We start from the raw sequence: 23,392 nt of genomic DNA, 5'->3' as shown, positions 1-23,392 counted from the left end.
TATTTGTTAAAAAATTTACTTACTTGAACAGATTTGTTTAACCGTTGTTCTCCTTGTTTTCATATAAATTATAAGTTTTACATCTTTTCCCTTTTCATGTGGTTATTATACAGTGTTTCAGGAAATATTAGACGTAAAAAAGCAAAATGGTGTCTATTTGACTATTTTTGAAGGTTTCAGATGTGTTACATATTATTTTACAGTACTATATTGCATTATTTTCATTTTTTAATAGTCTTAAAATGTAATATCTAGAATGACTGTAATATGAAAAATCATATATTTTAATAAATATGAATCTAACTTGCATCTACAGCTATGTAGAGATTAGTACTAAGAATTTAAATTTTTAAAATTTATTTAAAAAATACAGAGACAATAGTAATTCAGCAAGTACTATGGAAAATGGTTGGTTTTACTTTGCCATAAATAATTGTGCAAATAGGAAATGAAATATTCTCATAACAGATGACTGAATTGTCATTTATTCCAATTTGGAGAGGGAAAATGTACAGGGAAGGCAGGATTTATGTAAATCCAGAGTTTAAGGATGCAGATTTCTAATCTAAGTATTTACAGGAACTAATATAAGTTCTACACAATATTCTTCTTAATTGCCTTGAGACAGGAAACTGAGACCTCTGTACATTTCTTTGCACAAAATGTCTCTTTTAGAAAGAAAAAAACAGTTGAGAAACCAATGTCTTTAGATAATTAAAAGTAAAATGCAGATATAGAAAATGAAAAAATTTAACCATGGAAACAAAACTAACCAAGAAATATATTATAGATGTCCATAAATGAAGGAATATTAATAATTGGAAGGGTAAATACCAATGAATAGAATCGGGTTCAACACCAAGTTTTTCATAAACATTTCAGATATAACCTCAAAAAAATAATTTAGTTGGAAAATATTAGGTGGCTCTAACCTACTAATTCAAAATATTACTACTAAGTTATCTTCTTGTATTTTCTAAGTATTTTGATCCTTTATATTCATTATTTTCCCCCCCCTCTGGAGGCATAAGTGAGTTTAATTCAAGTGACTCAGAGAACATGAGTGCTATATGGAGTCAGGAAGGAGAAAAATGATTTGCATCAAATGAACCTAAAGACACAAAATTGCAGGTTTTAAATTTAGATTTATTGAATAAAAAATATAGAGCAAACTGATTCCCAAAGACTAAATTTTTAAAAATGTATTTCTAAGCAAAAAATTTCTACTTCAAATTATACATATTTTAAAAATTAGCATTGATTGGTCAGCATATATTTTAATATGGGGGAAATTTTAGCATAATAAAATTGTGAAAGCAATTGTTCCCAACTATAATATTAAACATCATACAGAGGAATATTTGATATGGTAGGTTGACTTGTTTCTTACCTTTATGTTGTTGTACACTGAAGATGTAAATAGGTATGTATTTTTCAAATTCAAACAATCAAAGCATTTCTTTATTCTTTATCTGTTTTTGAGTATACTAATAACTAAAATATATAGCAATGTGAAAAAAGGTATATATTTTTTAATCTCTTCAAGAAACTAGATCTGTTCAAACAGATCATTTTTCTAAACCTTAATAGTTTAACAAAAGATGGTCATCTCTGTCACAGCTTTGGTTTTAAGGCTTTCCACATTTCTTCAGTTTGCTGTTTGGCTATAGCATCTCCAGAGTAGTCAAGACAGTTTGCATGCCACATGCCAATGCCGAGTAAGCCACGATTTTGTACATATGCTGCCTTTAGAGAAATGCTCTGAGGGTCATCATACCACACTTGATGAAAATGTCCAGCCTGATCCTATACAAATAAATTAAAATGTAACTTTAAAGTATTCAGTGCAATAAGAGAGAAAGGTGTTTCTTAAATCCAACGATTCAAGAAGGATACAATGAAATAATAAACATTTTAGGGCATACATAATACTTTCCATGGTTCTATATGTAATACTTTCTAGATATCATTGCTTGTGGCACTTTTACAACAATAGAGATTACACAAATGAGCCTCCCAGTATATCCTATTTAAAGTCCTTCTCATGCCCTAAGATTCTTTCCTTGCTCTGATCTGATGATTATCAACCAAGATGTACTGTACACATCTGAATCACTTGTGAGGGCTTTTAAAAACAGATTCCTGGGACCCACACCACATGAAACCTATTGAATCAAAATCTTCCAGGGCTAGTGCTATAACATATATTTATTTGTTTCCTTATGTTATGTTTTAATGTTCCATTAGGTAATTCTGCTATGTAGCCAAGGTTAAGGAGAATCACTGCTTTTGTCCTCTAAAACCAGCTTATATACTTTTTTGGATTTCCTTACAGTTCCTGGAAATGTGCCTAGTTAGGAGCTCAACAGGTGATTTTGTTTATGATGAATGGCAGTGGACAAAGAAAACATCTCCTTTTCTAGGTCTTACAGAATTGAGTCTAAGAGCCTGTTGGGTTTGGACCCCATGGGTGACTTAGGCACACACCTAAGAACCACAAACTAGAAACTAGTCTTATGCTCACCTTCCACCCTGTAAAGTCCTTCTCCCCAGCATCACTTGCCTCTATCTAGTACTAAACACAGTCTCTTTTAGAAGGTATATAAGCTATGGATAAAGGATAAAACAAAGAGGAAAGGAGCAGAATTAGGCAAAAGGGTAAAGGAAGAGAAAAAGATAGGAAGTAAAAATAGAATGATCTGTGATTTAAAATAATTTACTGATTTTTATATACCTCTGGGGACTCTTTAAAGACAATTCTCAATGAATACCAGTAATATTTCTATTTATGGTAGCACCACGAGAATTAGAATCATCTCCTAAGATGACTGCTTTAAAGGACAATAGTCACTTGGTAAATGAATAAGCTATGGCATATTTAAGTATAGTAGATTCATTACATACAAGCATATCTCATACTATATCTTATATTTGATTCTTTAAAATCTTTAGAACTAGAAAAAGCTATACATGCTCTAGTTCCAATTGTGATTCAATATTAAAAGGCAACTAGAAAGATTTATTTTTGTAGAGTCAGGGGCAAAGACATGCACCTTTGAATTTTGCCATCATTCTAGCTAGTACTTTGAGCCTTTTTGATATGTTAAGAAATTTCAAATGCCTCAAATAGTGAAGGATCAAAGGATAAAAAACTGAGTATATGTAAGTTTGACAGATGCCTGGTTAAGGAATGTATGCCTCCAAGAATATTGAGTGCAAGATGAAGCTGCTATTGCTGAGACAGCATAAGAAAGCAGAATGATTCTCTTCAGTTAAAACAAAAACTTGATTTGGGTTGCTGTGGAATTTTACAGTGAATGAAGAAGAACAAATTGTTTATAAATAGATGGTTGTCTGAAGTGCCATTAAATGAATGGTTTTCAAGGCTCATCAAAATGTTTCCTGAATTCTAAAATCTTGAAGAATGTGTCTTCTTATGCGTTAAGGAAAAAATAAGTCAGGAATTACAAAAAACAGTACATCATAGGGTAAACTATTTATTCTAAATTACATATTTCCAAACTATGTATAGTTGGTTAAACAAACCCTTTACCAAACTGATATCCATGAAACACTGTTCCCCTGCATGTTTCTAAGAGTGCTAGGAAACAGGGTTCTATGTTAAACAATTAAATGGCTTTATGTACTGTAGTACATCTTAAATCCTTGAATATAATGTTATACATTATAAATCTCCAAGAGAGACTTACAGTTTGTAGTGTTTTCCAAATATATTTGGCCATGGCACATGCGTGTGTATTTGTGTGTGTTTGTGTGTGTGTGTTTGTGTTTTTTTAGTATATTCTTTTTAAGTTTAATCTTTAAAATGAAAAAAAAATTATACAATTTTAAAGGTTACTTTCCATTTACAGTTATTACAAAATACTGGCTATATTCCCTGTGTTGTATAATACATCCTTGAGCCTATCTTATACCCAACAGTTTGTACCTCCCACTCCCCCACCCCTATCTTGCCCATCGCCCCCACTCTTCCCACTGGTAACCACTAGTGTGTGTGGGTGTGTGTGTGTCTATGTGTTATTAACAGTTCCCAGAACAGAGTTCTATAAATACTGTTTGGTAAAGACAGGATCACAGTATACCCTAGTTTAATGTTTATACTTTAGATTCTAAAGTTTAAAAAGCTCTACACTAAAGCTTTCTACATAATTGATATACAGGCATGTACATGTATATCAATTATAATTTATTAAATATGTATATTTGCAGTCATCCTTTTGTAAATGGGTACCAGACCATTAGAAAGAAATGTAAATTCTTGCTGGAATTAACGTTCATCATATCATTTTAGGGTTCCTTTTGTAGTAACATAATTCAAGGTAAATTAAAGATGGTTTGTACTTAGATTTTTGAGCTGTGAAAAAGTTTTTATTATGCTAAAGGTAAACTATGGAAAAGATAACTTTTCTTTGTCCCTTTGGTATGGCAATTCCTATTTATCAAACACCACCTGACAGAATTGCTAGTCATTTACTCTGTTTCTTCCAGTTTCTGTTTGTAATATTTTTCTGTCTCTAATTTTTAATTTTGTTGAATATCACATAGTTTGAATTGTGGAATAAATTTGAAATGATACCATTTTCCATTGTGAAGTCCCTGATGACACATCTCCTGTTCTCAGCCTCATTCCTCCCTATATAAGAGCCTCATCAGAATTTTGAGGCTACTTTGAAATAGAGGTTTTCAGAGCAAGTAACCTATTTTGGCCCAAAGCTCTTTCAAAAGCCACAGACGTCATTTATAATTGTCAACTCTTAAGGAAATCCTGTTTGTGATACACATGTTTTTATTATATCATCTAAAATGACAAGTGGCCCATGCAGAGCAGTTCCACTATTAGCATAACTTGAATTACTCACAAGGGAAGTAAAGTTCCTGATTACACAGATTCAAAGACAAGTCTACTCATGTAAACAGCAGTCTGTATGTTGTACCCTATAAGAAAACTGATAGAAAATCTTACTTTCAAATATGTAATTATGAAAATACGCAATTATGAAAACTAAAGATTGATAACTTGTGAAAAGTCTTACTTGTTAGTGATAATAAGGAGACTGCTGATTTTTATCCCCCAGTCTTCCAGAAGTAGAACTATTTACTTGCTTCATGATCATTTGATAGGCTACCTGACGGTATACAGCATCTTTACAAGGGTATTTTGCAGTGGTACAAACATGATTCTAGAAATGCAAAAATGTTCATGTTATAGATTATCAATTAAGCAAATCTTAAGCAATTAAGCAAATCTAAAAATATAATAAAATTATTTATTAGACATAAAATATATACTATAAATAGATAACCTGACTATATGGAATAAAAGTTGAATTTCATTATTAAATAGAAATATAATATTCAGAAACTTGTATGGGATTTAATTATTTAAAATAAACTGTCTACTTTTTAGTCTCAAACTATATTAAATAAATTCTCAATAAAGTATATATATTCTATATAGAGAGAAATTTCTAAATTCTAAATAAAATGAAGTTTATATAGAGGAAACAAAACAGACTCTAAAAAATATAATAGAAAGAGAAAAAAATTACATAAGAAATGATCTGTTCTTACCGCTGATAGATTTTGGCAGGTATAATCATAACCATACCAGGGAATACCCATTACAAGGTTCTTAGGGTTAATGCCTATCTTGATGTAGTCATCATATCCTAATCAAATAGGGACAGAAAAAGCATATTTTTTTCTCTTCATATGTCTACTAATGTGTTTATACAAGCTATGCAACCACTCAGAATCCAAGTTTGTAACAACAGGTACATTTATGTAAAATACTAATATGGTGTTTTTTGAATATATTATAAAAGTCATCCCTTAAGAACTATAAATTTGGTATCACTTTCTAAACAATTTCTTTTTGAATAATAGAAAACATTCAAAACAATTTAGATCAAATTGAAGCAAAAAATGCACAAAATTTAATTTTAGGAACAATGACCATTTTAGTAACAATGACACATTTTAGGAAAGCATGCTAATTGTGTCTATTAACTGCTAAGGCATGGATTTGATATTCTAGATTCTAAAGCTTTAGAAAAGTTCTGTAAGTCTTAAACTTTCTGGCAGGTGTGGTCTCACAATTACCTACAGAACACACAAGTGTTCCACATTTTATCAATATCCTATAAGCATGGATTACAGCTTGGGATAAGGAATGACCCCATCTTACTCTGTAGTAGCAGATAATTTGTAGTTATAGGAAACAAAGAGAAAAATGAACAAATTCCTGGTACTATCAATCCCTTTCTTGCCCATGCTGCAAATTATGTTTTCCCACCAAGATATGTTCCAAGATTAGCTAGAATGTTGAGTAAATTTGCTGTTTTTCAGAGGCTTTAAAGTTATTGTGTACTGTTAAATATCCAAGAGAGGGGTGGAGTATGCATCATTTCCCAAACATATTTGATAATGAACCTTTTATTGATATACATAATTATCATCTCTTTCATAAACACAGTTGGCAAACATTGGGTTAAATAATTATTTTGTATTATAACACAAATTATTTTTCAAATTTTAAATAGTATATGCTTATGATCAGACTATTCTGTCCAGACAATTAGGACATGATAAAATGAGGCCAGGTTCTATGATTTTACCTCTATATGAAAAAGAAAATAATTTTTATTTATTACTCAACACTTAAATCTATGCTAACTATCCCAGAAAATCTCACTTAAGTCCAAAAGATAGAAAGTAGTCTTTAATTCAATTGGTTGATGGGATACAAACCAATCCAAACTTTGGAAAGGATAATGCAAAGGCCACATCATATGAATGACAGATCAGAAGTACTCTTAATTCTAACAGGAATATAATTTTTAATGTAGCATGGGTACTAATAGTAAATGCCAAATAAGATAAAGCCAATCCTATCAATCATGTATAATAGGTACTCACATTATAGTTACCTTTGCTATTAAATTATTTAACATTGGTTATTTCAACAAAAATATTCTATCAAATTCTAAGTAAGCAAATATCTTCTTCGTGTAACTTTCTGACAAGTGTTGACTTGAGGTTAGAACACCTGCTTGAGTTCCAACCATATAATACTTAATAGCTGTGCAATCATGAGAACTTAACACCCTTCGTCTCATCTATAATAGAGGGTTAATATAATACACCTTCCTCCCAAGATTTTTTAGAGGTAATTGAAAACTTCAGAACTTTAAAACTTTTTGTAAACTTTAAAGCTCTCAAATTAAGAGGTTTTATGCCATGGAGCAGCTGGGCCCGTGAGCCACAATTACTCAGCCTGGGCGTCTGGAGCCTGTGCTCCGCAACAAGAGAGGCCGCGATAGTGAGAGGCCCCTGCACCGCGATGAAGAGTGGCCCCCGCTTGCCACAACTAGAGAAAGCCCTCGCACAGAAACGAAGACCCAACACAGCCATAAATAAATAAATAAAGTAAATTTTTTTAAAAAAAGAGGTTTTTATATGTTTCAAGAAAGTGTTACAAATGGAAAAGGTATACAAATGACTTAGAAATACTAAAATATATCTTAATGTTTGAGGTTATAGAATTAATATTGCTGATAACTGATTGTTTTGTGAATTCTTACCAGTTAATGTCTTAGTATAGGGAGAATTGGCTCCTGCAACACATTGTGACCAGACCAGACTTCGTTCACCATAAGACATCACAAAGAGAAAGTCACAAGCATCTGCAATTCCGGTATAATTATAGCACCTCCTACCTACGCAGTTTGGAGACCAAGATACATCAAAGGTTACCTGTGGGAAAACCATTTTATGAACATGATCAAATATGCATATTATGGCAGATGTTTTGTTGATTATATATTCTCTTGCCTCATATTACTACCCCCCTCAAAAAGAACCACTTATGTATCTGACGTAAGGTTTGACATGTATGGAACTAGAACAATTCTAAGAAATATATTTTTTGCCTACACGGACTGACCCAGACATATATTTTGGACAATGTTTTGGACATATATTTAGATAATGGACATATATTTGGACCCAGGCATATTTGGACATATACAATGACCAGGAGCAGGCACTGTGTAGAAGAGGAGTTTTAAAGTCACATGCCTTCAGAGGACAGACTAGCAACTCGACTGATTGAAGGAAACTGGTGATCACAGTAGGGTGTGGTAGGGCCTATAAGCAACTAGAGAGTAAAAGCACACTAAAAGAATTCAAATACAAAAGTTCTTAAAAGTATCGTGCAAGCTAAATAGGTCATCTCTTGGCACAAGCTTACTGGACTGTGTTGGCAGTTTGAGCCCTTGATTTACAATTACTTTACATGGTAAGTTTAGTCCAACATTATAGGTAAAGAGTAGTGGTGTTTTATGGCTACAAGTATAAATTAATCAACTCAAAATGTTGAACAAATCACTTAAATGGTCTTATTTTATGGAAATATTCAAATAAAACTGGAGTGTTAAATTATCTTTCATTTTGAATAGTGAGCCAGTCCTCAATAAGGATGAATCTCTTTAAAAGATTTATTGCCTTAAGATGTTGGTCAAAGGGTCAAACTTACAGTTATAAAATAAATAAGTTCTGAGACCTAATGTAAAAAAAAAGATTTATTGCCTTAACTGAATATTAATTAGCTTTATTTTATTAATATATGTCTGCAAACATTCTAAATCTTCATTAAAAGTTTTCTTCTTAATTAGGCTCTCAATAAATGTATTGATTAATATTACAAAAAATTGAGGTATTTTAGTTAAATATTTACACTTTGGCTAATTTATTCTACTATAACTCTTTTTAGGACTTTCTCAAAATTCTCTCTATAATTCTTTCATTATTAACACTAAAGGAAGCTCTGCTTTGTAAGAATAGGCTTTCCCCAAAGCTCTCCAGCAAAATAGGTTATAAAGTGAAATTTTTACATATTGGACTTCATTTTATCGCTGTCCCCTCTTAGAAAATGGAAGTATAATAAGGTAATAGAGAAAGTGATTACCTCTAAGCAAGTAAATTTCAAATCCATTTTGTAAGTCCTTACCTCTCTCCTGAGCAGTGAGAATATTTTCAGCTGGGTTTCCTCCTGAGCAGTGAGAATATTTTCACCTGGGTTTCCTGTCATGGTTAATCTCATATTTTTGAGAAGGCAGCATTAGTATATTAGAAAAGAAATCAAGACTTTGGTTCTTATCTTGGCTCTCTTATAACTAGGTTATTTCATTTTAAATATCTGATCTGTTTTCCCACATGTAACAATGAAGGTGTAGAAAGAATTCTTCAAGAGCACTTCTAGCTCTTTAATTCTGTGATCACAAATTCTATAATCCTAAATTATCATCTTTTCCCAAAAACTCATCTCTCCTTCCTGGGGCTCTATATTAGTGATTTTTTTCTGGTCACCAGTTTAAGAACCTTTGGGCCATTTTCTGACTCTTCTTCCCTCACACCCCATAACTAATCTCACATTTTCCTTTGGGTGGCCTCTCACAGTTGTTCTGCCCATTCCTTTCCATTAATTAATTAATTCAATGAATATTGAACACTTGCTGAGTGTTAGGGTTATGCCATCATCCCAATTCAAACCATAAATTCCAAGTTATTGGATTACTGGGTTAGTCCTTACAGGTCTTTCTTTCTCCTCTAGACTTTTTTACGTACTACCATAAATAATCTTCCCCAAATACTTTCTATACACATTACGCATTACATACAGAATAAAATGCATACTCTTCAGTGTCACATCCTGGATCTTCCACAATCTGGTTCATCTTGGCAACTGTACTTCCCACTAACTTAACTAACATGAACTTGACATAGTAGCCCAAATTGCTCTACTTGCCCCTCAAACATGGAAATAGACATTCCTACTGCAAAGTCTTTGCTCAGTCTCTTCCCCCTTGCTCTTTCACTATAGCTTAATCAGGACTAGCAAATAAGTTCCCATACATTAATTCTACCCTATTAACAACAGCAATCTACAGAATGAAGGAAAAGTGTCTGAGACCAAAATGTGTGAGGAGAGGAGTATGGTGGCCTGCATACCAGGTATTTGCTATTCTTGATCTAAATTGTACTCATTTGAAAAGCTGAATTCCACACTGACAAACCTTCCCTACTTGTATAAAGCCACAGAGATGTTGATCGTTACATCATTTATTATTTTTCCAGTGATTCTCAAATTCATGTTGACCAACTACACCAGAATCACCTATAACACTTGGTAAAAATACAGTTCCTAGAATCTATGCCAGAATCAACTTCTGGGCATATTTTTAACAAGCACTCCCAGGTGATTCTGAGATAGATTTAGAGTCATTAGTTTATACTATATATATCCTACTTAACTAGATTTAAAATTTTGAAAGGCAGGTATCATTCATATATTCAATAAGTAATTTTTAAACATTGTGTTAGACATCAAGGAACTGGTCCCTGCCTTCAAAAAACTCACTGTCTAGCCTAGCAGTTTTTTCTCAGCTTTACTGAGGTATAATAAACAAGTAAAATTGTAATATATTTTAAGTGTACAACATAATGATATGCATATATATGCAAAAGTATTCCCATCAAGTTAATTAACATAGCCATCACCTTTATTTATTATTTATTATTTATTTATTTTGGTGATAACACTAAAATTCTACTCTCAGCAAATTTCAAATTATACAATACAGTACAATCAACTATAGTCATCATGTTATGCACTAAATCCTCAGACCTTATTCATCTTACAACAAAGTTTATACCTTTTACCAGCCTAACTGTATCTAACTACAGTTTCCTTATTGATGTTTCCCTATTGATTATCTGTCTGAATAATCTGTCCATTGCTGAAAGTAGAGTACTAAAGTCCTCTACTATTATTATATTGCTGTCCGTTTCTCCTTTCAGATATCTTAGTGTTTAATATATTTGGGTGCTCTGATGTGGAGCACCCACAATAAATATTTACAATTGTTGTACCTTCTTGATGAACTGACCCTTTTATAATTATATAATGAACTTTGTCTCTTGTTACCATTTTTGGCTTAAAGTCTATTTTGTCTGATATAAATATAGCTACCCCTGCTCACTTTTGGTTTCCATTTGCCTGGAACTAGTTTTTCAGTCCTTTCATTTTTAGTCTATGTGTGTCCTTAAAGCTGAAGTGAGTCTCTTATAGGCAGCGTATAGTTGGATCTTGTTGTTTTTTTTAATCCATTCAGCTACTCTGTGTCTTTTGATTCGAGAATTTAGTCCATTTCCATTTAAAGTAATTACTGATAGGTTTCTACGTAATATTGCCATTTTGTTAATTGTTTTCTGGCTATTTTCTAATTCCTTTTTTCCTTTCTTCTTTTCTTGCTCTCTTCCTTTGTGATTTGTGATTCCCGGTAGTGGCATGCTTGATTCCTTTCTGATTTTCTTTTGTATATCTAATGTAGGTTTTTGCTTTGTGGTTATCATGTGGCTTACATTAAAAAAAATTTTGTAACTATGTATGGTGATGGATGTTAACTAGACTTATTGTGGTGATCATTTTGCAATATATACAAATATCAAATCATTATGTTGTACACCTGAAACTAATATAATACTATATATGTCAATTATATTGAAATAAAATAATTTTTTAAAACATCTTATAATTACAACAGTCTATTTTAAACTGTTAACTTAGAACACATACAAAAGCTCTAAATTTTTATACTCCACCACCCAACATTTTATGTTTTGGATGTCAAAATTTACATCATTTTTTATGTGTGTCCACTAACAAATTATTGTATAGTTTTTTTTAAGAAGGAAACATCCTAATGTGTTCCTTTGTAATTTCTGTAATATACTTTTTTATTGACGTATAGTTAATTTACAGTGTTGTGTTAGTTTCAGGTGTACAGCGAAGTGATTCAGTTGTACATAAATATATACCTATTCTTTTTCAGATTCTTTTCCATTATAGGTTATTACAAGATACTGAATATAGTTCCCTGTGCTATACAGTAGGTCCTTTTTGTTTATCTGTTTTGTATATAGTAGTGTGTATATGTTAATCCCAAACTACTAATTTATCTCCCCCCTACCTCCCCCACACCGCTATCCCCTTTGGTAATCATAAGTTTGTTTTCTTTGTCTGTGAGTCTATTTCTGTTTTGTAAATAAGTTTATTTGTATCATTTTTTAGATTCCACATATAAGTGATAACATATGATATTTGTCTCTGTCTGACTTACTTCATTTAATATGATAATCTCTAGGTCCATCCATGTTGCTGCAAATGGCACTATTTCATTCTTTTTTATGGCTGAGTGTGATCATTCCATTGTGTATATATACCACATCTTCTTTATCCAGTCACCTGTCAGCAGACATTTAGGTTGCTTCCATGTGTTGGCTACTGTAAATAGTGCTGCTATGAACACTGAGGTGAATATATCTTTTCAAATTATAGTTTTGTCTGGGTATATGCCCAGGAGTGGGATTGCAGGATCATATGGCAACTCTATTTTTAGTTTTTTAAGGAATCTCCATACTGTTCTCCATAGTGGCTGCACCAATTTACATTCCCATCAGCAGTGTAGGAGGGTTCCTTTTTCTCCACTCCCTCTCCAGCATTTATTATTTGTAGACTTTTTAATGATGGCCATTCTGACTGGTGTGAGGTGACACCTCATTGTAGTTTTGGTTTGCATTTCTCTGAATAAGAATCTCTGGGAGTGGGATCCAGTGTACGTGTGTGTGTTTAATTTTTTTAAGATTCCTGGTTATCTTGGTGTATGACCAGTTTTGAGAATCACTGATCTGGGGCCACACTGTCCTTCTGTTACTCACACATTGCCTGGCAAGATGCCTTATGTTGTGATCTTCTCTCTGATCATGCTCATTATGGTAGTAGGGAAGAATACTGCCTTTTGTCATAGCACTGACAAGTTCTATGGAATTAGGCTTTGAGCCTTACTGGGCCTTGGGTGCTTTGCAAAGTAATTCAGAGTCTATGGAGCAAGTAAGACACTTCCCCAGAACTACCTCTACTCTTAGGCAAGAGCTGTTTCTGTCCTGCACTGATGAAAGCAGAGCCTGGGCAGCTAAATCCTTTCTGATTCCCATTGCCTATCTAATATTTCTAACTGTGCTGCAAGGCAAGTAGGTGGGGCAATTCCAGTATTGTATCCTGATGTGAATAAAGAACAGATTTGGCACCTTAAAATTTTATAAAACTTCTCTAGTTAAGAACCTCAAAAGTTCCAGAAAATTTTTTAGGATGTACTGAAACTCTTCCTACTCAATAAAACTGAGATTCTATTTGTCATACCTTCGTGAATACATTTTGATAGGAAAAGTAAGGGGTTTCCAAAAAACAACAAATGAATTTTTACCTGTGATCTCTCAATTTCACGAGGAAAGAGTCTGCAGTTTCTTTGACTAAAGCAGTTAATGCATAATATTCAGGTGATGAACGAGCAACTTCTTGTCTAGATTAATTCCATCCATATATTGTGTTTTGGCCAGCTTAACTTGTTGAGCTATCCAGGATGCTCTGAAAGTAGCATTAATGATATCCCTTATGGATACATCGCCTATGGAAGAAATATACATCTTTCGTACATACATGCTTTTCACAGTTTAATAAAATTTACTTCACAAACTCATTCCAAAGAGATCCAAATGTCTTTAAAGCATATCATAATTTTGGAATACTAAGCCCCAAATTTAAGTTTTCCAAATGAAGAAATAATATATCAAGATCACAGAAAATCATTAGTCATTAATCTTCTAAATAACCATTATGAATAATTAGTAATATTCTCAAATTAAAAGAAGAAATCATGGACTATGGCTAGCTAAGGGTCATCATGCTAATTAGGATTCATATTTTGCTCAAAACCGTACAGTAGTTTACTTAATTCTTTAAAAATATCTCTACCCAAGAAATGAATTAAACAGTATCTAAGATTAATTTTAGGATGCTAAAAAATATAAACATGAAAAGAGAATTTTTTGGAAATTTAAGATAGCAGATGATGCAAGTAAAACCAATTAGCTTAGACACATCTGGTAAAAACTGTAACTCACCTTTTAGCACTACTCTGGCTCCTTTTGAATGAGCATAGCACATAAGTTCTGAGTCATAATTTGAAAAAAGTACCACAGTTGTAATCTGTGACCAGTCATAATATTTCCAAGTTTTATGTCCAACATCAAACACAAAGACCTGCCAAAACAACAGGGATAAGCACCCTCACTTAAACCAAGAAGAATATCATGCTGACCACCCAAAGTAACAATTAAACATTGATCATATGCCAGGCACTGAGAGTACAACAGTGAATAAGACATAGGGGTCCCAATTAATTGGTGGCAGAGGAAATTAGTGGGGCCTGGAAAGTAGGAGAGGGTAGGCTAGGAAGAAATAGTGGCAAGTGTCAAGGCCTGGAGGCAGAGCATGGAGGTTTATATGGCTGATGCCTAAAATTTGGAGGGAGACAATAGTGAAGAACCTGAGGGTGGTAGGCAGGGTTAAATCATGAAAGGATTTGAAACCCTCCTGAGAAATTATCCCAAGAGAAAGGGTTTTAAAAAGAGAATATACAGATTTTAGGTATTCATTTTAGAAAAATCCCTTCAGCTGAAGTGGGAAATGGTTTAAAGAGGCAAAACTGGAAGCAGAATATCTAATAGGAAAGCTTTGGAAGAATGCAGGCAAGAGATGATGGTGACCTCAGCTAAAGTTGTGGAGCAGCGGAGACTATGAGACAAATGAATAAATCTGGAAGATCCTAAGAAGGCAAAATTAACAGGACTCTGACCCACTGAATGAGTAAGGTAAGAGAAAGGGAGGAGGTTGAAAATACTCAAGTTTCTGGCCGCTGCAGATGGACTCATAGATGCTGCATTTACTATGAATGATTTCTGGTGAACCTTACTTCTTAGACTAGTGCTCAAGTTAAATACTAAGGTGGTTGATGTTATGTTTCTCCCGTATTTTTTTCTCCACAGATAATATTAGAAGCACTGATCATTTTTACTTTATCCCAAAATAAGGTGTTAATTCATTGATTTAGCAAATATTTATTGAATCCCAATAAGGTATAGGCAGGGTATATTGTTAGGCATTAGTGACACAGACCAGGTCCATTGGTTATTTAATGCAATAGTATTAAGGGCTACATGGAAATTCAGGGCGCCATGACAGCATATAAAGGGGACCTGCGACCCTGGTAGGGCAGGAAAACTTCCCTGAGGGCTACACTCTTTAGGGGAGGACTGAAATCTGGGCAATGACCTAGACAGGACAGAGGAGGGGTACCAATGCAGACAAAAGAGCATTCTCAGAAGAGGGAACAAAAAAAGGGCAAAGGTCTCAATACCTCAGGAGAGTTCTGAATTTCTGGAGCCGAAAGAAGGTCAGTGAGGCTGGAGCACAGAAATCCTCAAAGTACATGGAAACAGATGAAACTGATGAAACTACTGAGGTAGGTGGTGGCAGGATCAAGTAGGGCTTTGTAGACCACTGAGGAGTTTCTGTTTTCTCCTGAGATGAATGGGAAGCATTAAAGTATTTTAAGCAGAGGATCATAAGATTTGCATTAAAAAATGAGAGAGACAGACACACAGGGAGAGGGGGAGAGAGAAAGGGAGAGCGCTATCTATGATCACTGGGCCACTGTGAGGAGAATGGATGGGGGAGGTTGGGGAGAGCTAGCTATAAAAATTAAACCAGGCTTTTCCTAATTTTCTGTTTCCTTTTTGGTTTTTTGTTTATTTTTCAGAATTAACTGTGCATAACCCATTTTTCTACTAGGCAGTTACCCACTGAAATAATAAAAATTACAAAATGTGAAACTGAACAGCCCATTGTTTTTAGACTTCTTAGAATCATATTTATGTCACAAACCTTACCCTATTTCAATTCTGATAACTAAGATTGAATATGTTAAAAATATACAGAGAGCTTGTGATATAATAGAAATCCTAAAAAATAGCTTGATGAACCAATTGAATATATAAGGGAAAAAGTAATGCAGTCTAGTCTTTGTCTTTGAAAAATATAGGTCAGTAGAGAGAAAAGACAATTAACCACCAACATACAAATGAACAAAATTTGGCTTCTTTGCATAATTGGTTTTCTAAATGCTCACAGATGCCGACTAACCGACTAAGAGGTATTGGGTGCTACAGAAAGTCTTTCAGATGTTAGGCTTACACACTAGGCAGGTTCTCCATAAACACTTCCACCGTTTTTACTTCTTCTAAGCAATTTATATTACTTTTGTTAACTGACATTTAAATGTCCCTGCCTCAAACGTAATCTGCTAGATTAAGAACTGGCAATTGTCGCTATGTTTACACAAGAATTGCTCTTTTGGACTGAACTTTTCCACCTGCCTGATGTGTCCAGTTCCTGGTGCAGTCATCAAACTCTAGGCAGACAAGTGGTCTTCACGTTACCTCCGAAAGGGTGTTTGCTTAAAGCTGCCCGAGGCCTTATAAATTCTTAGGTGGGTAGATGGAATTTTTACTTAAAGACCTATTTTTAATCCCCCTTCTTGTGTGGCAGGTATAGAAAAGCAAAGTAAGCAGAACGTTCAGTCTTCCACTGGACCGTGGGAGTGCTGAGATTCTTTCAAACTCATCCTCAATTCTCTTGGAAACCAATGGGTCTTGCTACTTAGGGAGTATCTCCTTACCAGCCTCCTTGCTTGTCTGGCCAGACTGCCTGGGGAGAGGCACAGCAGGGCAATGCAAGAAATTTGCACTTGGAGTCAGATCTGGGTTGGAATACTTACTGTGAGACCTGGGAGGAGTTACTCAACTTCTCTGAGCCAAAATTTCCTCATCTTTAAGGCTGAAGGAAATCCGTGGACAGAAAGGCCCCTCCGCGAGCGGTCAAAGCTGGTTTTGCGCCCCCAACACCTCTTTCTCGGGCTCGGTTATTCTACTGTAGCTCCTCTTAGGGCCTTGAGGACCAGACCCGGAGCGTCAGGGGAGAGAGAGGCCACTGACCTCGAAGTCGGGGCGATGGGTGATGGGACGGCACAGCGCTGGGGCCTGGCACGGGCGGTCGGCCCCGAGCCCGACGCGCAGCGCCAGGGGCAGCGGCAGCAGAGGAGCGAGCCCCGGGGCCCCGCGCAGCGAGGGAACCAGGCGCCGGCTCCGCAGCTGCGGCCAGGCCCTGCTAGCGGCTCACCAATCAGCAGAGCTGTCCCGCATTCCCGGGCGGCGCCTGCTTTATAGAGGGGAGGGGAGGGGAGGGGCCGGGCCGAGCTCCCTGGGTGGGCAGGGGAGGAGCTGGGCGGTCGCCAAGTCCGGGGGATCTGGGGCTGCGGGAGAGACGGACCGAGGCCGCGGTGCCCCTAGCACGTCGAGCCCAGGGAGCCGGGGCCTCGGTGCCCGGCAGACAGTTGACTCAAGTGTATATCGCCTACCATCTATGTGCCTCTCTTTGGCTCTGTGTCATAGTTGTTTGTGTCCTCCTTGTGGAGTCTGAAACTGGAGGGAGTCCTCAAAATGGAGAAGTAGGATGCCTTGGAAGGGATGACTGTGCTACATGGTTGGAATGGCCCAAAGATTTTGAAGATACAGATATCTGTTGAATTAAGACAGCGGTTCGAATACGGCCTCCAATTTTGCCTCCTCCCATGTTTAAACTCCAGTGAAAACCTCAACCCACAAGGGAAGGGAGATGACAGCAACATTTTGGAAGCTTGAAAGCACAAGTATGAGGGGTAAGTGCCCCAGGCCCCAACAGTGCGGAAACTTGAGAAACAACGCAATTTAAACCACAGAATCTTCAAAAGGTTCTGGAACTACAAGAGGTGCCTCAGGAATTAGGGGTGAAGGGGAGATGGAGGTTAGGATGTACGAAAATAAAGGGGAATAGGTGAAAGCTGCTTGAGAAGCAGTGAAATCTCTAGATCCTTTCTCCAGCCTTATGTCTCTGGGCAGCTGCCCCTCTCCCACCCAGGCTGAAGTTTGGAGGTTTAATGCTCTGGGGAGGGTGAATTCTCTGGTACTTGCTCGGGTACCATACCTAAAATAGGATATAACTGACTTTGTGCCTGACCAAAGATATTGGCAACATGCCCCCAGATCATCCTATAGCAAAATTTAAAGTCAGAAACAACAGGCACCCACTCAGAGCTCCCTCTTTACTTTTTATCTCTTACTTTTAATCATGGACAACAAACAAGACAATTGAATAATAGAAAAGGAACAACAGAAAAAGGAATATGGAGGAAACAAACATTGTAGGGAGGACATAAAAAAAAAAAAAAAAACTCTCAGTAATATCCGCAGAAAGGCAAGAGAAGATGAAACCACAACAGGATGAAATATTTTAAAAGGGGGGGTGGGAATAGAAAGAGTTCTTGGAAATTAGAAAGAAGATCACAGAAGTGAGGGAAAAATCACAGAAGATTTGAGCAAAGTAACACAAAAATACTCTTCAAAAAGAAAGAAAATTGGAAGAGCAGTCCAGATGGGAAGAAATCATCAATTAAGTAATTCAAGAAAAATTCCAGGAATGAATGACAGGAGTTTTCAGAAGGAAAGGGCAAAGAATAGATCCTAAGAGCTTCCAGAGAGAAAAAAAATCACAAAGTATCAAGAATCAGAATGTCATCAGATTTCTCAACAGCAACATCTAAAGTTCAAAGACAATGAAAAAATGCGTTTGAAATTCTGAAAGAATATGCTTTCCACATAAAATTCTGCAGAATTATCAATCAAGTGGAAAAGTCATGTAAAATTTCAAAATATTGACCTATCATACACTCCAAATGGAGTGTTCTAGGCCCTGCCCCCAGAGATTCTGGTTCACTGAGTCTGGATGGGGGCTGTGAATATGAATTTGAAACAAGAGCCCCAGGTGACTCTGATGCAGGTGGTTGTGGTATGTAATCTGAGAGTCACTGCCATAATTAGTGATTTTATAATCTCTCTAAAGTACAGCATTTCGATTTTACATCTCACCACTATTTCAGAAGACTTCCCCATTTAGTAGGGCAGTATTTCTTATTATGGGAGCTCACAGTTTTGTTTTGTTTTTGAGGATCTGTGAATAGCTATGAACTCTCTCTCCAGAAAACAGCATATACATATTCATACAAATTTTGTGAACCAGTTTTTAGTTTATCTGTGGACCACTAGGTTGCTCTTAGGTATAAGGCTAAAAAGTGGTGTTTTACATTTACATTCCTGGAGTGGCATTCATATTTCTTTTACTGCCACAGTTCACTCATGCCCCATTTTTCAAAAGCTCCTCAGTTCGGCTCCTTCCCATTCTCCTTACCTACTGCTATCTTGTCACTCCTGCTGCTAACCCTGCATATAAAAGTATCGAATTTTCCTGAACCAAATCAGAATGACACTTGATACCAATGACAGAAAACTCGACTTGAGCAAAAAAAGTGGGAATTTATTATCTTAAGGAACTGAACTTTCATGGGTAGATCTTCAGGACCCGGAGACGTTAATCATATCACTAGTTCTCAGTCTCATTCTCCATTTCTTGGCTCTGCTTTTCTCTGAGTTGGCTCTGTTATCGGGTAGATTTTCTCCTTATGGTGCAAAGATGGTTTCCAACATCACAGGCTTCCTGACATCTCCAGAGCCTCCCCTAACATTTGCAGGCCCCAGGGCAAGGGCACAAATGGAAGTCCACACACCTGAAGTTTAATTTTTTTTTTTTCCTAGAGATTTTATTTTTCAACAGGAAGCCAAAGTGAAATGAGTGCAAAACTGAGACTAGAAGTCTCAATATAGTTTTTCCACTGATTAGTATCTCATTTTCTGCCTACAAATCGGTTTAAGGACACTAAATTTTAACTCACAAAGTTGCTGGGAGGATACAGTCTGACAGTTAATATCAACATCTTTTGGTAGTGTTTGTAAATGCTTGGCATTCTCGTTATTAGTAATACAATGTTTTTGCATTCTTATTAGTAACATTTTTGTCATAGAATATTGTAGAGTTAACATTCTGAGAAGATCAAACAATATTCAAATTTTTATTAAGTGCTGGTGAAAAATTAAAGAACACATTGCTTAGTGTTACACATAATTTTTGAGAGGGGGCCTATGCTTTCAACTAATTAACAACTTCCATATCACGTCAGGTTATTTGGGTACACAGAAGTGATTTTTTTTTAACCCACAGCAATTGCGGTAAATTGGCTCCCAAACTGATCACGAGAGACTTCATTTATTCTTGTGTTGTCATGAGGTGAAGATGTATTAGGCCCCAAGTTTGTATGTTAGGCTGATTGCAGTTTTGAATTGTATGAAATGACTAAATTTCTCAGTTATTTAGCTTGAAAAAATACAATTCAAATATTGTAGAAATGAGACTGCACAGTGAATCCCCACAGTAAGGAGAATGATCCACTTATTTCTAAATGGAAATCCCCAGTTGTCACACTACATCAATGATCTGACATATAATCTGACTTCCACTGAGCTGGAATGTGCTTTAAAGATCAGATCTCTGGACAAAGAATTTTAGCTTAGTGGGTTATGCAACAAAAATGCCCAAACCCAGAGCACTGTTTTAATGTTGACAGAAATAGCTTCTGTTGAAATAGCAGACAGGAAGAAAAAAAATGGAAGATTTTAAGCCCAAAGTCTTTTGCCTAAGCACATTTCCTAACGTTTCTGCCTGCATCTCATTAAAAGCTGGATAAAGGAATAGGGGTGGGGATAGAACCACATCATCTACTTTCATAGAAGGTGCATACTGGAGTCCCACAGGCAAATTTATTTGGCCTACACTTTAGAAATTTGGGAAATGCCGTATTATTTTAAAAATCCAGATTTCTGGCTTCTCTTAAGAAATGGAATCTTTGGCCACAGTGGGCCTGTATTCATAAGGGGGGAAAGCAGGCTGGATTTGAGAATCAGCTGCTCTCTTTACACACGCTCTATGATTTCCTGTTCCTTACCACCCTGAACGTCTTACACCACCATGTTCACTCTACCTGCCTCAGCCCTCAGGCATTGCGATTCCTGCAGCTTATGAAATGGATGAACGGGTCTTTTCTTTTTTCCTGTAATAATGGGCACATCTCTTTGTTAAAGGAAGAGGGTCGGGGAATGGGGAACTAATGGCCGGTTTTACTTCCGAACAGTCCTAAATCTGCCATTTTCAGCAATCTGACCCTAACCTACTTTTTCCGAATGGCCCAAAGTATAAAACTAAGTATCAAAGAATGGCCCTTGTAGTCGCAGCTCTATCACAAGTCAGCCATGTGACCCTGGGCAAGTCCATTAAGCCCTCTTGGCCAAAGGTGATGGAAGGTGTCTAAATGGACTTAATACCTGTTCTGAATACTTCCCAGGGCTGTCGCACAGCACACACGAGATTTTGAAAGCACTCCTAAGTCATTTATAAACCGCCAAACGCTCCCTAGCACAAGCGTCTGCGACACCAGTGCTTTAGAAGCTGGGTTACTGGAACCGGCTTTGGTTCCGCTGGGCTGCCACCTCCCACGCGAGCGGAAGAAGATCCTCAGGGGAGGAGCTCTGGAAAAGCGGCTTAGAAATGCAGTGAGAAGTCCCTTAGCAGGGGTAAGGTTGTTGACGGCATTTTCAAGTCCCCAGAGTGGCATACCAACTCCTGGCCGAGATGACAGACCCCGCCGCGCAGCCAGTGCAAGAAAACGGGTCCCCGGGCCACCTTCCTGCTGGAAGCCCGGACCCCAGAAGCCAGGCCTGAACCCTCCCAACCAGGACCCCAGACCAGGGATCCCGGACCTCACCCTCGTCCAAGTCTAAATATTTCAAAGTTATAGCCAAGCCAACAAACTCTTCTCTATCTTGAAAAATATACTTCATAGTGACTAAATAGATAAATGTATCTCTCTCTCTCTCTCTCTCTCTGTGTGTGTGTGTGTGTGTGTAAGGCTATAGTTTTGAGTTTTATTTATTTATTTATTTATTTTTGGCTGCGTTGGGTCTTCGTTGCTGAGTGCGGCTTTCTCTAGTTGCGGCGAGCGGGGGCTACTCTTCATTGCGGTGCGCGTTTCTCATTGCGGTGACTTCTCTTGTTGCGGAGCACGGGCTCTAGGCGCACGGGCTCAGCAGTTGCGGCACACAGGCCCAGTTGCTCCGCAGCGAGATCTTCCCAGACCAGGTCCCCTGCATTGGCAACCAGGGAAGTCCGAGGCTATAGTTTTTATAACTGAATATCAACGAACTATTAAGATGATTACATTTAATTATTATTACAAAGACGTTAATGATTTGTTTGGATTTTTTGTGTTTTTATTATTCCATTAAATTTGTTTATCTTGTCTTTATTTCAGCAAAGTCATGCTGTTATAATGAAGATCTTCACATAATTTCTGTTCTGTTGAGAGTAATGATCTTAAAGATTCAAAATAAGTGTAATAAGTTGTATTCAGAACACATGAAATTTTAGTATATATATTTAAAAAGTAGATTAAAGTCAATGTTAAACAAAAATTTTAAATTATTTTTATGCTTCTAAAAAGTTATTTTTATTCTAAAATAGTCAACATTTTATATTAAAATATAAAAGCAAAATACAAATATTTAATGAGCATAACATTTTTAGAGTAGTTTTATGTTTGCAGAAGAATTGAGCAGAAAATACAGAGTTCCATATACCCCCTGTGCCTACACATGCAGAGCCTCCCCAAATATCAACGTCGCATACCAGAGGGGTACATTTGTTACAATCAATGAACCTACACTGACACATCATTATCACCCAACTTGCATTAGGGTTTATTCTTGGTGCTGTACATTCTATGGGTTTTGGCAATTATAATGACATGTACTCTCCATTGTATAATACAGAGTAGTTTTACTGACCGAAAAATCTTCCCATTCATCCTGCATTCCTCCCTAACCCCGGGCAACTACTAATCTTTTTGCTATCTTCATAGTTTTGCCTTTTCCAAAATGTCATATAGTTGGAATCCTGCAGTATATACCCTATCAGATTGACTTTTTTCACTTAGCAATATGCATTTAAGATTATTCCATGTCTTTTCATGGCTTGATAGCTCATTTCTTTTTAGAAACATGAAATATCAAATATCCATGAATAAATCTATCAAAGTTGTGCAAGACCTCTACCTAGAAAAGTATAAAACATTACTGAAAGAGGCATTAAAAGATATAAGTAAATTAAAACTGCAGTTAGGCAAGAAAAAGGAACAGCATACAAATCAAAAAGAAACCAAATTATCTCTGTTAGCAGATGACATGATCTTACATACAGAAAACCCCAAAGACTCCACAAAAAAACTGTTAGAACTAATAAAAGAATTAAGTAAAGCTGTAGGATACAAAATCAACATACAAAAATCAGTGGCATTTGTATACACTCACATTTTCTTTTTAAAATTTAAAATTTCTTGGGTCTGATACACTTAAGGACATTCTTTTCCAAGTCTCA

The 23,392-nt window shown here is 36.1% G+C and overlaps 2 protein-coding genes across 2 annotated transcripts in view; one reads left to right on the top strand and one right to left on the bottom strand.

Annotated features, from left to right (window-relative positions):
- Positions 1-7,967, top strand: part of SPATA1 (spermatogenesis associated 1) — a 52,602-nt gene extending 44,635 nt beyond the window's left edge. The window contains exon 14 of the mRNA XM_061183933.1: positions 7,620-7,967. The gene's annotated coding sequence lies outside the window, so the exon portion shown is untranslated. The remainder of the gene's footprint in view (positions 1-7,619) is intronic.
- CTBS (chitobiase) lies at positions 1,615-21,575 on the bottom strand. The gene is given in 10 exon segments (XM_061183931.1): positions 1,615-1,806; positions 5,055-5,201; positions 5,593-5,690; positions 7,605-7,776; positions 9,278-9,300; positions 13,369-13,440; positions 13,443-13,547; positions 14,044-14,182; positions 16,975-17,143; positions 21,286-21,575. Coding segments are annotated over 10 exon segments (1,407 nt in total).
- Positions 21,576-23,392: the final 1,817 nt, after the last annotated feature.

The sequence above is a fragment of the Eubalaena glacialis genome, chromosome 3, assembly GCF_028564815.1.
Source record: "Eubalaena glacialis isolate mEubGla1 chromosome 3, mEubGla1.1.hap2.+ XY, whole genome shotgun sequence".
NCBI classification, from domain to species: Eukaryota; Metazoa; Chordata; class Mammalia; order Artiodactyla; family Balaenidae; genus Eubalaena; species Eubalaena glacialis.
Note: the sequence above shows the minus strand (reverse complement) of the source record. Positions and strands in the feature narration are given on the sequence as shown.